The sequence below is a fragment of the Elgaria multicarinata genome, chromosome 11 (genome assembly GCF_023053635.1).
Source record: "Elgaria multicarinata webbii isolate HBS135686 ecotype San Diego chromosome 11, rElgMul1.1.pri, whole genome shotgun sequence".
NCBI lineage: Eukaryota > Metazoa > Chordata > Lepidosauria > Squamata > Anguidae > Elgaria > Elgaria multicarinata.
Window position 1 is genome coordinate 8,001,589 of NC_086181.1, and position 18,179 is coordinate 8,019,767.

Below are 18,179 nucleotides of genomic sequence, written 5' to 3' on the forward strand. Positions count from 1 at the left end.
CTAATGATTTACATGGGCCTTACTTCCAAGTAAATATGCATAGAAGTGCAGCCTTCGGTGCTCCTTTTTCAGGATTTCTCCCAGTGTGTGTGTTTTGTGGGAAGCTGGTGATATCAGTTTCATGGAATAAAAATATTATAAAGACACCCAAAGATTGTTCACTCTCTAGAAAGGACAGGAAAGCTTGAGGTATTCTGATGGTGTTTTCAGTGTGCCAGTCAATGATTGTTGGCTGTTTCAGAAATCTTCTCCTCCACACACACACACACACACACACACACACACTTCTATTTATTGCCCCTTTTAGCATCAAGTGTGTTTTACTTTTTCATTAGTTGTGAAAGGAAACCTCTTAGAAAGGCAGTGTATTGTTAAGCTGCGCAGTGAAGCATGCAGCTATAAAGAACTACTATAGACTATAGCCCTATTGAGGTGTTTAGATTACTGACACGGTGAGAGAGAATGTTACCTGTGCAGTATAGCTTGTTAACCACCCTGAACAACCCCAAAACAAACCATGGGTTCTCAAAGTGGCTTGTTTGAGAAAAACAAGTCACACTGCACGGTTAACAAGCCACCCGGCGGAAAATGTCCTGGGTTCAGACAACATGCTAACTCATGGTTCCACAAACAACCTACGGGTCAACAACAACCCACACTCAACCACTGAGTGTTGGTTAGTGTGTTGTGCAAACTCAGTTAGTGGGGACAAGTGCACTTGGTCTGCTCCTTTCCATTGATATCCTTAGTAGGCATGTGCTCCGTTCCGATTAGAACCGGAGAGTCAGAAGCGAATTGGCCTGCTCCGCCTTGCCCAGAGGCGGAGTAGAAGCGGACCGCGGACCCCTAGAAGCAAGGCGAAGAGAAGCGCCCATTTTCGGAGCGATCCTCTTTCCGCGGACCGATCTGATCGCCATTTTAAAACATTTCGCCCATAGGATTGCATTGCGGAAACAAAAAGGGGATAACTGTGTTGTTTTTGAAGTTATCTTTCTGAAACTTCTTGTGCTTAGAGAGTCATGGCTGGGGGTCATTTTGAGCCTACTCTCAGCTCTCTGCGTGGTGCGGTTCGCTTGCTAGAATTTTTTAAAAACTAGGGTAAAGGCGGGAAAAATATTACCTTTTCGATTGCTGAGGGGCAGAGTCAACTCCCAGTCATGATCACATGATCCCAAAGTTGGAGGAGGGGATAGGCAAAATGGGTAACTTGGGAAACTTCTCTTTCTACTCTGAACGGAGTTTTCCCAGTGTTTTTTTAAAACAGTAGCTCCACCAAATGCACAAACACAACCTGAAATCATACTAACAGATAGGAAACACACAGCAGTGCTACCCACCCTAACTTTGGGGAACAACTGAATACATGTGGTGCAAGGGGATGAGCTCCCCTAGGGCACGTGGACGTGCCCTCAGTCTCCTGTACTTGGAGGGCCATCAGAGCCCTCCAAAGAGTAACCCAGTGAAGCAATGCCTATCATGAGTTGAAGTGAGCGTTTGCTTCTTAAAGACTTGTACCTAGACAGGACCAGTCAAATTGGCAGATGCTTCCCCCTTTGGGCACGTCCACTCCCCCCCCCCTCTTACTGGTAAAAGACAGATATAGCCTTTTTTAAAAAGTTCTTCTTGTTGTTTATTCAGCAACATGCTGCTTTTAATTCCACTCCTCCTTTGTTTATTTATTTATTTATTTATTCCATTTTATATGCATTACTGGCTTATCCTTGGCTCACTTCCTTATGCCCCCAGAAATGTCTGCTGCCTGCCTGTCTTCCCTCCCTCCTCCCCTGCCCGCCTCGCAGGGATGGTTTGTGTCTGGCTTTGACTCAGGGGAGAAGTCCTTCCTGCGCTCAATTAGACTTTTGGAAGTTCCAAATCCATTTTTCAAGTGTGGAAGAAGATTCATGTTTAGGTTGATCTCTACTCCCCAATTCATGGCATCTTGGGATTTCCTTTGAAATGGCCTCATTGAGCTGTCTGCAGGTTTAAGCTCCGCCAAAAATCAGGGGATGATGGGATTGCCTTGTACCTTGGCATGATTGTGGGTCTAGATGGCATCCGTGAGTGTGCCCACTTCCCTTTTCTTCATCTGTCCAAATGTCAGAGAACAGTCCACGTCTGCAAATGGGGTGCCCGATTTTCATAAATTCCCCAAAAATCAGGGGATGATGGGATTGCCTTGAGTCTTGGTGTGTATGTGTATCCCTGGATAAGCTATCATGATGGCGAGTTTGAGGTTTTTAACGTGCAAATTGACGGAGCTGGATAAGCTATCATGGTGGCGAGGTTGAGGTTTTTAACGTGCAAATTGACGGAGCTGTCGAAAGGGGTGTGAATGGGGTGCCCGATTTTCATAAATTCCCCAAAAATCAGGGGATGATGGGATTGCCTTGAGCCTTGGTGTGTATGTGTATCCCTGGATAAGCTATCATGATGGCGAGTTTGAGGTTTTTAACGTGCAAATTGACGGAGCTGTCGAAAGGGGTGTGAATGGGGTGCCCGATTTTCATAAATTCCCCAAAAATCAGGGGATGATGGGACTGCCTTGAGTCTTGGCGTGCATGTGTATCCCTGGATAAGCTATCATGGTGGTGAGTTTGAGGTTTCTAACATGCAAATTGACGGAGCTATCAAAAGGGGTGTGAATGGGGTGCCCAATTTTCATAAATTCCCCAAAAATCAGGGGATGATGGGACTGCCTTGAGTCTTGGCATGCATGTGTATCCCTGGATAAGCTATCATGGTGGTGAGTTTGAGGTTTCTAACATGCAAATTGACGGAGCTATCGAAAGGGGTGTGAATGGGGTGCCCGATTTTCATAAATTCCCCAAAAATCAGGGGATGATGGGACTGCCTTGAGTCTTGGCGTGCATTTGTATCCCTGGATAAGCTATCATGGTGGTGAGTTTGAGGTTTCTAACGTGCAAATTGATGGAGCTATCGAAAGGGGTGTGAATGGGGTGCCCGATTTTCATAAATTCCCCAAAAATCAGGGGATGATGGGACTGCCTTGAGACTTGGCGTGCATGTGTATCCCTGGATAAGCTATCATGGTGGTGAGTTTGAGGTTTCTAACGTGCAAATTGACAGAGCTATCGAAAGGGGTATGAATGGGGTGCCCGATTTTCATAAATTCCCCAAAAATCAGGGGATGATGGGATTGCCTTGAGTCTTGGCGTGCGTGTGTATACATCCATGAGGTGTCATGGTGCCAAACTTGAGGTTTCTAACTTTAACAGAAAAAAAGTTGTATACTTTTTTAGCTTAATGCAAGCCTATGGGGGGGAAATGGAGCTCCGATCCGGATCCGGAGCTCCGCAGCGGAGCGGAGCGGACATAGGCGGAGCGGGGGCGGAGCGAAGCGGCCCGATCCGCAAATCGCGGATCTGGAAGAGAAGCGGAGCGGGGGGTCCGTGCACACCCCTAATCCTCAGATTGGTCACAAAGTGTACCGGGAAGGGTTCGCTACCTCTGCAGGTGCCCTGCGTGATTTAGAACCCTGGAAAAACCAAGGTTTGGAGAGTCATATATATTATGTTAATTGCATAGTTGTATGTAGATGAGAATAATCCCCCCTTTTGGTACCCTAGAGCAAGTGTGTGCATCTCTGATTTGAATCAGGATCACCACACACTGGAAGATGAAGATTCAACCTCCCACCCAATTTTCATAGAATCAATTCTATGGCCCTGTTCAGAAGACACCTTAAACTACGACATTAACCATGGTGAATAAAGCAAAAGGCCTTATTCACCATGGTTAAAGCAATGGTTTAAGGTGTCTTCTGACCACAGCTCGGCTTTCTGGCTTATCCAGCATGGTTTAAGGTGTCTTTTGAATGGGCCTTATGAAAAAAAAAAGCAGGGGGGGGAAGTCTCAGTTGACCCCAATGGATTACTTTAGTTAGAGATCCTGGGGGCTGGATATAATATATGGATTATTTTGCATGCAAAGAATATGCTCTACTACTAAGCTTTAGGGGCTTCTTATAACAATACATGCTGCAAATAGCACCATCAGGGACAAACAGCAGCACTAGGGTGAGTTTTGGTAGGAAAATGGCACAGGGACAAAGGGGTTAATGGCTCTTCCCTTGCTCCACAGTCCCCATCTGGATCAGGGACGGGGCAAATGTTTTTTGTGAAAGAAAATCAGAACAGTTGTAAGCATGTCATTGTACGTGTGTTAATTTGACTTTTAGTTACATCCTGTTGGTATTTTAAGATAATTATCCTTTCTGGCTGAATTCAGTGTTGCCATTTCTACTCCGGTTGATTTCTTTTTGAAAGATCAACAGGCGTCAAAGGTGGTTGTTAACTTTATTGCTAAGTTGTATGATAAGAGCCATGTTCTGGCTCAATCGTTAATGGTATAATACTGTTTCACCAGAGATTAAGCTGGATACATGGGCATCTAGCCAGTGCCGAGCTCTCTAAAGTGGTTTTCTCTACTGTGAGAAAAAGCCTAGAGCAAGGGAGGGAGGAGAATATGAGGAATAGCATCTCTGTCGGTTCACTAGGGAGCGGTATTGCCACACAAAAGCAGGCATTTTAGTGAAACTACAAGCATTTTCTTAGCATCTGTAATATGATGAATTGTGCATCAGTAATATGACGAATGATCAATTAGGTTGATCACAATAATTTTTGCAAAGAACATTTGCTTATTATTAGTTCAGTTTACTTGGTTTATTCTTGATTCAGTAGTGAATTGGTTTTTGTTGTTGTTAATGGCTATTTTTTAAACTGTGGACCTAGAAGTGGAGATTTGCATTTCTTTCTTTCTTTCTTTCTTTCTTTCTTTCTTTCTTTCTTTCTTTCTTGAAAGCTGGATTGAGACTGTGACATGGGGGTGGATGGCTTTAATCACAAATGGCTTGTGCAGAAAAGCTCTGTGCAATGCTGGGCTAGGTAGGCGTAAGGTCTGGTTCAACAGGGCTCTTTTCTTGTTTGTGTGGAAAAAGAACTCCCAATGGAGTGAAGTGGAGCTTTCTTCCCATGCAAATAGCCAATGTGTGGTGGTAGTAATCAGGTTCAGAACTGCAGTGACGGAGCAAAGGGTTAATGGACTGCAACACACACACACCCTTATGTACGTGATTGAAGCACACCTGGATTTAAAACCAACAGGTCTGCTGCTGTCATGTAGTTGCAGCTTTATTCATGTTGATACACAAGCAGGCCTGAAATCTGAAAAACTAGAAAGTGCTAAGCTTATACTAGGAATTGGGAATCTGTCCAGATGTTGGACTCCAGTTCCCATCAGCCCCAGCGGTCAGTGGCCAGGGATGATAAGAGTTGTAGTGCAGGCTGTGTGTTTTGCCAAGCATTTGGTGCAGATATATAGAAGGATGTGTGATTAAATGATCATCTATCCCTACCTGGTTATGAAAGTTGGCCTCACCATGCCTGTTGTTAAGCAGATGACTAGCTAGTATATGGACCTCCAAAGCACTTTTGTCATGTTTGTACACATTTGTGGGAATCATGAGAAATCTCTGCTTTCATTTGTGTGTGTGTGTGTGTTTAAAAACCAAGCTTCTAGCTCTCATGTACATAAAGAGCAGCTTGAAAACAGGATGACAAAAAAACCTCAGGTTCATTATTTTTCTGGTCTTATAATTTGTAAGCCTGCACACTGAGTTTTGTTTCCAAGAGACATACCAAGTTTTTCTGAGTTTTTGACAGCAACTGTTTCAGATTAAGCATACTGTATAAATGCAATTTATTAACACTAAACTTGTCCTTGAAAACGTGACACACTCAAAAGATATTAATGATAATTACAGTCTTTTGCTCCCTCTCTCAATTGGAGCCAATAAACACTTATTAACTGTGCCCAATGGATAGATTTCTGCTAGCTTAGCTCATGATATATTTCCTATGATGCTAAAGAAGTTGTGGTCTTGCTCTGTGTTTGTTGTTTCCACATGCCACAAAAATACGCCCTGGGAATTCCTTCTTTGGGCTGTTTTGAAAATGTATCTCTTGGGCACTTCATTTTTGCTTTTCATTGTGCCATGCTACAGTTTCATACTTGTGTTGTAATGGTTGCTACAGGAAGCCCAACATTTTTTATTGGTAACAAAATACCTGGTTTCAATGATTGGCTGTGAAGTAAATCTGGAACAGTGCAATCCTGTATATGTCTACTCAAAAGAAACCCCCCTTAAGCTCAATGGTACTTATTCCAGGTACGTGTGTATAGGATTGCAGCCTAAATGCCTGTAATTACTCCCAGGTGCAGTTAATTCACATGTGACAGGGCAGATGTGATTTGTCATAGTGTGAACACCATACAGTTGTAGAGCATCTGTTGCTGCTGCTCCCTAACACATCATGTGTACTGCATGTACCTGTGTGTTTTCAGAAATCTCTCTCCTCTTCACAGAGCATCTCTACACAAGGCTTAAAATCCTACGGCCTTACTGGGGCTTTGGCTTCTGGATCCCTTACGGGATTAGGATCGGCTCCTTTTCATATGGTTTCATTTAGGATTCTCTTTCTGGGCAAGTTCTATATGTTTCATAATAGCGCCACTAGATGGCACTGCAAAATAGCAAGATTCTGGAAATTCACCAGCAATTTATTACTCTTCAAAGCACAGTTAAATCTCTTATCAAATTTTCTCCATTGAGAATTAAGCTGCTATAATGTCCAAAAAGGACTAGAGAGGCCCTGGAGGTTGTCAATGTCATATAAAGGACCTGGGGGGGGGGGGAAATGTGAGCGACCAATCACAGGCGCACAATAGAGCCTCATGTAGAAATGCTCACACTTTGCAGTGATCACATGGTGTGTACAAGTGACAATCACATCTGCTGTGCAAAATGTTAATTTCTGTTCTTACTTGGTTTTGAAATTATGCACGCCTAAGGATACAGTGGGTGACCTCTTTGTGGTGGTTTGATCCTGTTGTAGAATGTTTTCGCTGCCTATTTCTGGGTTTTTTGTTTTGTTTTAACTAAACCAGAGTAATCAATCAAGAATGTGACAAGAAGTTCACCATATGGCACAAACAATGTCATGAGTGTGCTACCAGTGAGGGTATCTGCTTACTCTTCAGCAGTCCTCAGCAAATCCTTTTTATTGGGGTTAGACATAGTAATATAGAACACAAGGAATTAGTAAATCTCTGGTGACCTCTCTGTGAAATGAACCCACACTGTTAAAAGTTGTGCTTCGTTTTGATATGGGTTACTTCAGTGGGAGAACGTTGGAACTAAATATTTGTCAACTAAATATTTGTCATGCAAATAGTAAAAAGGTTTATTGAACTGTTACAGCTAAAAGAGGTCAGAATTTCAGAATGCACTTTAGAGGTTTGCTTAATGAAAAGTGGATAGAAAAGAGGAATGTCTAGAAAAAATGGTTGTTGTTTTTTTTTAAAAAAAGAAATGATTTCCAGGCCTTTGCTTCTCTGCCAGGACGTGTGTTAAAAGAAAAGATTTCTTGCAGTTTCTTGGTGCTTATTTAGTCGGCTTCTCTTCAACTGATCTGACCTGAGATGAAACAATTCTGCCGTCCACCATTTCTTCTACAATTGTCTTAACCATTCTGGTTTTTGTTGATTCTGGAAATTAAAAAAGCAAAATGGAAATATAGTCACATCAATATTCAAAGTAGGTCTTTGCCATGCCTTCCATTACTGCAACTTATAGACAGTTTAAAAATATATATAAACAGAGTATGATGCAATACTCAAAACTGAGACCTGACAAGATGTGATGGCAGCAGATCTAGACATGAGAATTAGGCCATTGCCAATTCCATATAATTGAAGTGGTTGGGAGTTATTTAAAGTGCATCGTGAGGGCAGGGAGTTGACCTTTCTCCCATCCAAGTTTCTCTCCCTCAAATTCTCCAAAACAGTTTCTCCACCGCTGTTTACCTCTTGTGGGGCTCTGTGAGTGGAACTAACCCCCAGCGGGAGAAAAACAACTGGAGAGAAATATGAGTGGGTGATGTGTTCCTCTCCTCCCTCCCTCCCAATTCATGCTGTACTTTAACTCTCCCTCCCCCCCCCCACTCAGTTTATAGGAAATTGGCAGGATCTGAATTTGGTCCTGCTGCCATTTTGTTTAGATTGGCGCTAATGAAAAGAAAATATGTTTTGGCCCTGTATTAGTGCGATGTTCAGGATGATTGGCTAAAATGTTTGCAGCTTAGTCACTTTAAAAACTAGATAAATTAAAGTTTGCAATTACTGCATGCCTCCAGTGAGTTTTAGCTTAGTACAGGTATATTGCACAGTATAGTACTATACAGGTGTAATACTTAGATACAGATACAAATATAATACATAGATACAGGTATAGTACATACAGTAGATATAGAGCACTTTCAGACAGGGGGAAATCACATTTCCTTACCATGGCTCTGCTTCCTGCTTCTCTTCTGCATTTGGGAGCAGCAACCACGTGGCCCATACAATTCAATGGGACAGTGCCCTCTAGTGGGCATTTTATAGCACAACTTTGCCTGTACACAGCAGGAAAACCCGTCAAATACTGATATATCTCAGAGGAGTCCGGTTTTCTAAGGTTTATTTTTTACTGCTAAAACCGGGGAATGGAGCGGGAGACCTGCGAATATCCGTGAGCGGCCAGTCACAAGCATGCTGTAAAATGCTCATTTAAAGAAGCTCATAGTGAGCTGAGAAGCATGAGTCCTGAAGTAAGTTTGGTGGAGTTGATGAAAGACATCTCTATAATACCGATGAGTTCAATAGGCATTCGCCCTCCTCAGGGAATGTCAGGGACTCTATTACTGTAATGCTAGAGTTTTGCCCATAGACTCAAGAGGGATGTTGATATAAACACCATTTATGTGTTGACAGAATGAGTCAAGTCCTCGCCTGGCAGCCATGCCCCCCCGCCCCAATCCCCAAGACGTCCAGCAGTTATGCCGCCATCCACACTTGTTCTGCCTTTGGCTAGTGTGTAAAAGTAGTCTACACATACTAAAGTACCTGCACACAAGGGGGGATCCTAGCTAGGGCTTTGCACACAAGAAAAAAGGGGAAATTGGAAAAACATTGCACAAGCACTAGGAGAGGCAGTCTGCCTTTGGTATGGAGGTAAGGGATAAGCAAAGCAGTTTTCAAAGCAAGGAGCCTGAGAGGTGGAACGAGGGGGCCAAATCTTTGGTTGTGGATTTCTAGTGTGTCGTGCGTACAATTACCTTTGCCAGAACTTCCCGAACCCATAGAGCTATAGGTGGTAGAGCCATAAGACGCTCCAGATCCAAAGGCACTGCAAAAGAGAAACATTGTTTTAGTAATATATTGTGGAATGCTGTGCTTTGCTTTTCAGTGAGACGTGAATGATAACAAAATTGTTATGACAGAGTATTGAGGGTAACTGTTGATAAGCAGCTCTGACTTACTATTGATTCAAAGTGAATTAATGGGATCAGTGCTTATAGCCCTATGTTAATCATCATCATCATACATACATACATACATACATAATGTTCTTAATTCAGGAAGAGTCAGTATATAGAGAGAGAACTGGGCCCAAGAGACTATATTAGTTCTGTTCAGATCTTCCAGTCAATACATAGCGGTTGGGAGGTAGGCTACCACATGCAATCTGTATCACACACTCTTCCTCCTTCATATTAGTTCTCCAAAACTGGTCGTCCCATAAGCTACATGGAGATTTTGGCTAATGGTCTACCTGGAGCCAACCCTGCCATCTTTTCAATGCCAGATGAAAACTGTCCTCTATTCTTAGGCATTTGGCAGCATATGATAGGACTTTAATGTCAGTTGTTTTATCAGGTCCTAGTCTGATTGTAATTGTGTTCAGCTGTTTCAAATTGTTTTAAAATTTTGTATGCTAAAGCTTTTTTATATAATGTTTTGTAATTTTTGTGAACCAACCAGAGAGCTTTGGCTATTGCGTGATACAGAAATGAAATAAATGAAATGTAGTGAGTACATTGGGACTTACTCCTAGTTAAGTATGTATATGATTAGTCTGGATCCAATCCAATATGTTTAAAACAAATATATAGAAGTGCACATTAAGAATAACCATATATTAAAAGATTGAACACATTAAAGTATAAGCCAGTACAACTAGGAACCTAGAAACATCAAACAGAAGACATACCAAAGTCTAAATAAATCGGTCTTAACTTGGTGGTGGAACCCTGTAAGAAATAAGGCAAAGCAGATCTCGCAGGTATATGGACTTCCACTGTCTGGTTATGGCCACGGATGAGGTCCTTTGCCTTACCTACTAAAGGTAAGATCTGAAATGTATTCCTCTATCCTAATCCTTTAGATTATGGGAAAACAAACATTTAAATTGTATCCTATCTTGGACTGTCCTGTGTTTATGGCTACACTGGTGGTTAGTTTTGTCCATTTAGGGTGTGGAAACTTGCCCTTTCCACACCCTTGTTTGCATTACATTGGGGGTTGTAGAATGGAAGAAATACTACAGAACTGGTTAGCACTGGTGTTGGTATGGTATCCCTAGCACAGTAGCTTCCTTGTTAAATAGGAATACATTGTTCCATATCATAACCGACTAACGGAATAATGAAGACACCTTGGACTTTTCTGCTTAAACCATTTATTGTGCATTTGTCATTTCCTACTCATGGTTCTTTATGGATTGTTTTAGACAAAATTGTAACCTCCAATTTCTCTTCTGTGTCAAACCAGCACTTTCAGGGAAGTGTCTAACCAATCAGTATGATTAAGTTTGGATCCCATCTTAGGTCCCTGGAGGAATCTTGTGGAAGGGGTTGCCACAACACAGGCTCTGAACAACAGACCCGGCCGCAGCTACTCCCTGCTCAAGCCAAGCACCACCGCTTGATACGCCTGAGGTGAGGGACAAACACCGCCTTTCTCCAAACTATGTGGAGAAAGGGGTTAAATAGAGAAGGATTTTAATAATAAAATAATGTGCTGTGAGTTATATGTGCTGAGGTGAATTATTGTCAGAGTGGCTGCTAAATGCATAAACTTCAGATGATAAATTTCAAACAGACATGTGGGATTTTTGTGGTAGTTAAAAACAAAATAATTAAAATTTATTTTAAAAATTCACAAGCTTTGTTTCAAATAAAACATTTAAAAAACTTTTTGAAACCTTTCATCCAATCCTTTCACCCATTCACATACACGCTTTCCTTTCTCTCACACAATCACTCTTGAGCTTTCTTTATTATCAGTATTGTTTAATATACATCAACTACGTGCACACCACACTCCAAAGACACCACTCTCTACACTGAACCTCAAATTCTCCAGACCCAAGTAATCTAAACACCAAGAGCTAACACACAGAGAGCCCTAACGACTCTAAGAGTACCTAAAAAGTCTCCCTCAATCCCCTCAGTCCTTCCCTTATATATCACTCCTCCCCCTCCCCAGACATTCTAACTCTGCCCCCTCAGGCCAACATTCTAAAAACCACAGTCTTACACACTTGCAGACATACATTTGGGAACTGACTTGTGGGGTGTAACACCACAGGGGTAGCTGTGTTAATCTCTTTTGCGGCAAAAACAAGAACGAATCTTGTAGCACCTTAAAGACTAGCAAATGTATAGTGACATAAGCTTTCATGGACGAGGATCCACGAAAACATCTGTCAAAATACATTTGTTAATCTTTAAGGTGCAGCCAGACTCCTTGTTCTTTTTTTCTGCCGTGCGGGATGTGGTTTCTTCAGTTGCATGTGACCTGCCTTCCTCACCTTCCTTCCCCATCCAGTAGGCGGCGGTACGTCTCAATCTCTTTCTCCAGACGCGTCTTGATGCCCATAAGATGCTGGTACTCCATATTCTGGGTCTCCATGTCAGACCGGAGTTGCATCAGTTGTTCTTCTAAGCTGCTGATCTGACCTTGTATTTGGCCAAGCTGATCACAGTAATTTCGTTCTGTTTCTGCCAAAGTGCCTTCAAGAGATTGTTTCTATTAGGAGATGGGGAGGGGAGGAAAAAGAAAAATATTGCACCAGTTAGTGAGTTTGATAGAGCTGGAGAAGCTTCATCAGAGGGAATTATTTTAAATATTACTATGAGAACTCTTATTTTGGATTAAAGCATTAGAATCCTGTTGAAAATCACCAGTGCCTTCTTTGGGCTTATGTATCCTTCACCTACTAAGAAGCCCATTTATAAGAATAACAACAACTCTATACATGTTTACTCGGTCAGAAGTCCTGTTAAATTCAGTGTAGTTTACTGGCAGGTTAGTGAGTATAGTGATTGCAGCCTAAGTAACCAACCCATTTTTGCACAGATACAATCAAAAGTATGGGTGGGTAGGGTTTAAAGAATAAAATAAAAATCTTTAGGTGGAGTTCCCTGAAAAAAGAAATTGTGTAAAATAACCCTAAGGGCCAAGCTAAACATGACACCGTTCACATAATTAGCCAGTATACAATTTTAGAATTTTAAATAGCAAGTGTGTATGTGGGAGGGGTCTTTAACCCTTTGTTGCCCAGTGTGGTCCCAGTCTGGATCGGGGACCCAGCACTTGCTATTTGCATTGGAAGGAAATCTCCGTTATGTGGTCCTCCTCCCTCCCCAACTACGATCCAAATGTGTTTTAGCTCCCCTGAGTTTATTTAAATTTTTAAACTGCACTATGCTGTTGCATAAAGGGTGTAGACAAAGACACCTACTAAGATACTTGCATTGCATGTCTAGAATTCATTAAAGTTGTGGTTTGCCTTGCAACACTTTTAAATGTTTGCATTGCTTTTTCCCCTCCCTGCTTTGCTCCCCACCCCTCTGTCTCCTCTCCCCACCCCTCTTCTCTTTGGTTTTGACCATAACATCTTTTCTATGATAGTTAACATGAATTGACATTATGAGCCTCGTTTCAATGCTCCCCAGGTGTGTCGTACTAAAACTCCCCCAAGCGCCACGTGGGCTGAAGATTATGGGAGTTATAGTTGAACACATCTGGAGGGCACTGGGTTGGCTGCTCCAGGGCTGGATCTACACTACTGCTTTAAAGCGCTTTATAACAGTTATAAAGCGCTTTAACTACTTTAAAGCGCTATAAAACTGTTATAAAGCGCTTTAAAGCAATAGTGTAGATCCGGCCCAGAGGTGATGGTTCATCATCACTTCAAAATGGCTCAAAATGTGGATCAAATCAGGAGTGTTGAATTGCCACCTCAATATTATTTCTTTATTTATTTACAATATGTATATACCGCTCACATCTAAAGCTAAAAAGATTAAAAGAGCATATTAAAGTTCTTCAATTTAAAACTGAATACCAGTAAAAACTGATGCTTCTTGGAAAAGAGTTATTTTCAGAAGGCGCCAGAAGCAGCACAGTGTTGGTGCCTGCCTGACCTCCAGGGGCAGGGAGGTCCAAAGAGAAAGGCTCTTCTCCCAGGGGATTCCAATTGGGCTATAGGTCCACGTGGAAACACCAAGAGCATGCCCACTAATGACCACAGTGACCGGGCAGGAGAGTTTGCAAGACGGGTCCAAATGGTGGACATTTGACACATTCAAATAGGTCATGGGAATTAGCTACCCTGTCCAAATAATAAACTGAGAGACCTTTCAAAACAACCTAATTCTCACAGCCCTAGCGCTGCCATTTTGAAGAACTCAAGGTGGTATGACGATACACCTTACCATGGCAAGTTGGGCCTGAAGCTCCAGTTCCAGGCCCTGCACAGTACGCCTCAGATCAGTAATTTCACTCTTGCTTGAGCTCAGCTGATCCACATTGGCCGATATCTCTTGCCTCAGTGCTCCAACCTGAGGACAACCAAAGAGGAAGAGTGTTTAGTGGGCTAGGTAATTGGAACATTTCCCAGGGTTTGTAGCATTAGGAGCATTCTTGCCTGTTTGTTGAACTGTTCTTCTGCCTCTCTCCGATTCTTTTCAGCAAGTTCTTCATACTGGGATCTCATGTCGTTCAGAAGTTTAGTTAGGTCTACTCCTGGAGCAGCATCCATTTCGACGTTGACTTCTCCACTAGTTAGCCCTCGGAAGTTCCTCAGTTCCTACAGCAGGAGAAGCCCAGTGGATTTTGAATTGCATGCCAAATGAATCAGGCTATTTAGCTACAACAACCCACAGAGAAATATGGGAGATGTCATGTCATGTACAAATCCCTTTGTACAAACCCCATTGAAATGAATGAGAGCTGGGCATAGGTTTTGCCACTCCATTTTCCCAGTTATTTTTTAAAATAGCAATCTGGGAACCATGAGTACAGTTTTTCACAGGTGCTTTAACCTGGACGATGCACATCTCCCCTGAATTACAGCTTGCTCACGCCCTGCTATAAAATTACTTAATATTTTCTTGGATTTGAAGATTCATTCACAAGCACATAGCGGTTTTGTGGCATGTTGACATACACAGAAAACAACATGCAGGTGAATACACACACAATACATAGGGGGATGTTGTTGCCTTTGTTAGAAAAAACGCCTTCTCAGTGGAAATTTGGGGGCTGTGATAAAATAAAGGCAGGACTGTTTTGTGGAGGGGGGAATTAAAATGAGGAAGAAGCAAATACAGGAGATAATTAGGGATATTTGAGAGGAATGCAGGCATACTTTCCCTCAGAGTGGCAGCTCAAGACCACCTAAACACATTCAGAAGTATAACTTGGCTATATAAGGAAGGAGTATTCAGTTTAAAATCTTTTTCACCCTGCTCTCATTTGATCACCAGATGGCAGACACACCTGAGAGTATGGAGTTTTTTCATTGCCTTTAAAAGGAGTTAAAATGATTAGGATGGAGGTGCTGCCAGAGGAGGCCAGTGTGAAAGCGCCCTGCCTCAATCACACACATTTACGAGGGGCCATTGTCTCCCATTTGTAACCCTCCTGTCCTTTCTCACTGCTTATTCTGTCTTTTTTTTCTTACCCCCAAAAAACTGTGGAGAGAAAGACAGAATAGCTTCATAATGCCCTTTGACTGCTGGAGAGAGCCAGCAGCTAGGGCTAGCTTACCTCATTTTGAAGTAAGTGAGGTAAATAAGTGAGGTAAAAGTGCTGAATTGCAACACGCCAGAATTAGAATGCGTACCTCCTCAACACAGATGTTTTAGGGAAACAGTTCTCTTACCTCCTCGTGGTTCTTCTTGAGGTAGGCAAGCTCCTCAGTCAGGCTTTCAATCTGCACCTCTAGGTCAGACCTAGTCATGGTTAATTCATCCAAGACTCTCCGTAGGCCATTGATATCGCTCTCCACATTCTGATGTAGTAACAATTCATTTTCAAACCTTTAAAGTTGATATATTAAGAAGGACACTTTCAGAATAGATTGACTGTAAAAGAAATCGGATGCGTGTCTGATTTAGGGCAATGATCTGTTTATCAGATGGTGGCTTTTTGCTTTCTACTAGCACTCAAAAGCTGGAAAAAAGGGAAATGTTCATTTCCTTTCTCTTCCCAGGGATTTGGTACTTACTTAAGTCTGAAATCATCAGCAGCTAGTCGAGCATTGTCAATTTGCAAAACGATCCCAGCATTTTCAGTAGTCTGTCTAAGTATCTATAAGCAAACATATAAAAGATAGATGCAGTACTTTCTAGAAATCATAGCTGTCACCCCTACCTCTTGGGATGTAAAGTAATATTGTAGAATCACACTGAAAACCCTTTTAAAGCTATTGTTAGGAAGATTTGGAAGTGAAGGAGAGGACAGACATAAGGCAACAAACTTCACAGTGCTTATTTAATCTCCTTAAATATGCCCAGAGGATATTTAGTTTACTCTGGGTTTTTAATGGTGGGCAGGCATAGTGGAGACAGATATCTGCAGGGATTCCATTAAAGTGAAAGTACAAATAGCCCCCAGGGTTTGGTTCTAGGAGGGGAAGCTTGAATGTAGCCAGGTCTATAGTGTTCAAAGCCATTGTAGAGAGGCAGAGGGAGCAGTGTCTATGTTGTTAATACCTAAAATAAGTTTATCCCAAAGGCGTAAACAAAGCAGAACACTTTTAGGGCCTAATCCTATGCATGTTTAGACAGAAAAAAGTCCTACAACTTTTTGTAGCATTCCTCAGTCAGCCATGGAGTTGTAGGACGTTTTCCTGTCTGAACACGAGCAGGATTTCACCTTAAGAAAAGTTTTGCTATGTTGCATACTACCTTTTCTAAAAAATATTCTCTCAGAGTGTGTTGTTGTGGAAGGTGATTTTCCCTGTTGTTATTTACTGCATTTCTTCATCCTGAGGGATCAGGGCAGGCTACACTTTTATTTTTATTTATTTATGAATTAATTCATTTAATTGATTCGATTTATATCCCACCTTTTCCCCAAAGGCACAATTAAAACTACTTCCGTGTTCCAAAATCTCACAATCTAAATTACACAATCCCTTCTGCAACACTTTCCTTCTCTGCTTTTGGCTTTTTACAATTAACCAATATAGTACTATGAAAACATCTGAACTCATTCCCAGCCCGATATCCATACCTCTGTGGGCCCTTAATTCTGCTATCTAAAATTCATTCACTTCCATTTGTAAGGAGCCACAGCTTAATCACTGAGCACATTTATTTATTTATTTAAAATATTTATATCCCGCCCTATATCACTAAGATCTCAGGGCAGTGTACTGTTTTTATGTAGTTGTAAATTCAGTCTCTGTATAAGAATAAAGGTTAAAGAATCTCAGTATAAAGGATCTCAGGTAGCAACTAGTGAGGTAGGAATGGCCTTAGACCTTGGAAAACCACGGCTCGGCAGAACAGGCAACGCAGCTACCTGGCAGTAAGATAGCTTCATAGGTGGGAAAAAAAGTTGCTACAATTAGAAAAAATAATAATCACTGTCTGCCCAAATTGTGAATGATCACCAAGGGTTATTGTTTGCGCCCTCACCTTTTTGTACTGGCCAAAATGATTTTGCATCATTTAGCCTTCGCATCTAGAATGGAGCGTGGCTGCTCAAATCTTAAACTGAGATTTGCTCTCTCTATTTAACAAGAGCATTTGATAACCAATTACTTCACACTTAATTGCTTCACAAATTCAATTACGCAATGGGAGTGAGAGCAGTGAAATGTAGCTAGACTTTAAGACATTCCCTAGAAGGCCTTTCAGACCCAACAATTTTCAGTAAGGCAAGTTTAACTTTCCAGTGCACAAAGGTTAGGGGGCAGTTTGTATGGAATACTTCAGGCTTTCAACAGAGTTCCTACTACTATCTCTGAGAGTCAAGATCACCTGAGGAATATTGAAAGGTTCACAAACTGGCTGTTTGATATTGTAAAGCAGAAGAAACTATAACTTATAGATGGTAGAAAAGTGGTTGCTACCCAGTCATACAGTGTAGACCCAAGTGAGACTATCTTGCAAAAGCATGTGGATGACTTACTTTATTCCGAAGATCTTCAATGATGTTAAAATATTTGCTGTAGTCTCGGTCGGTGTCAGGCGTGCTGAACTTTGCATACCATTCCTTGATTTTGAGTTCCAGATCCGCATTGGCCTCCTCAAGAGCATGCACTTTGCCCAAGTAGTTAGCAAGGCGGTCATTGAGATTCTGCATGGTCTGCTTCTCGTCACCACTAAGGAGACTGCTATCTCCCCCCCCAAAGCCACCACCATAGCCACCGGCAAAGCTGCCACTGGCAAAGCTGCCACCGGCAAAGCCACCACCCATGCCACCACCCATGCCACCACCCATGCCGCCACCCAAGCCCATGCCACCACCCATGCCCATGCCACCACCCATGCCCATGCCGCCACCCAAGCCCATGCCGTATCCCCCAGCAAGGCTTCCTCCACCATAGCTCCCTCCACTATAACCTCCAGCAAATCTGGAACCACCACTATATCCTCCAATACTAGATAGTCTCACAGATCCTCCACCTCCACCTCCAACACTGTAGGAGGAAAGTTGTCGGGAGGAGCCAGACGTGAGGACTGAGAGAGCCATGGTGACTGAGCAAGAAGGATGACCTGTCCTGTCCTAGCAAGGCAAGATGGTAAGAAAGAGTGCGCTGACTTGGTGGGCTTCTGAGGTTTATATACAGAGTTAATGGGGTGTATCGTTTCCGCCCCATCACAGCAAAATGAATCCCTTGCCAAGTCAGTGTCTTAATATCCATGATTAGATAATTATTTTGTCTAATTAAAAACTGATCTTACCATGTTCTACAGAGATATCTATCCAGCTCTACAGAAATATGTATCCTTGGGTTATTTGTTATGCCAAAA

General features: G+C 42.2%; 1 protein-coding gene across 1 annotated transcript; it reads right to left on the reverse strand.

The window, feature by feature from the left end:
* Positions 1-7,240: 7,240 nt before the first annotated feature.
* Positions 7,241-17,976, reverse strand: LOC134407055 (keratin, type I cytoskeletal 47 kDa-like). Its single transcript, XM_063138804.1, has 8 exons — positions 17,335-17,976; positions 15,422-15,504; positions 15,077-15,233; positions 13,838-13,999; positions 13,626-13,751; positions 11,717-11,934; positions 9,180-9,250; positions 7,241-7,569 (listed from the first exon to the last, which is right to left on the reverse strand). Exons 1-8 carry the CDS (start codon positions 17,896-17,898, stop codon positions 7,466-7,468), a joined length of 1,485 nt encoding a protein of 494 aa, XP_062994874.1. The 5' UTR covers positions 17,899-17,976; the 3' UTR covers positions 7,241-7,465.
* Between the last annotated feature and the right edge of the window lie 203 nt (positions 17,977-18,179).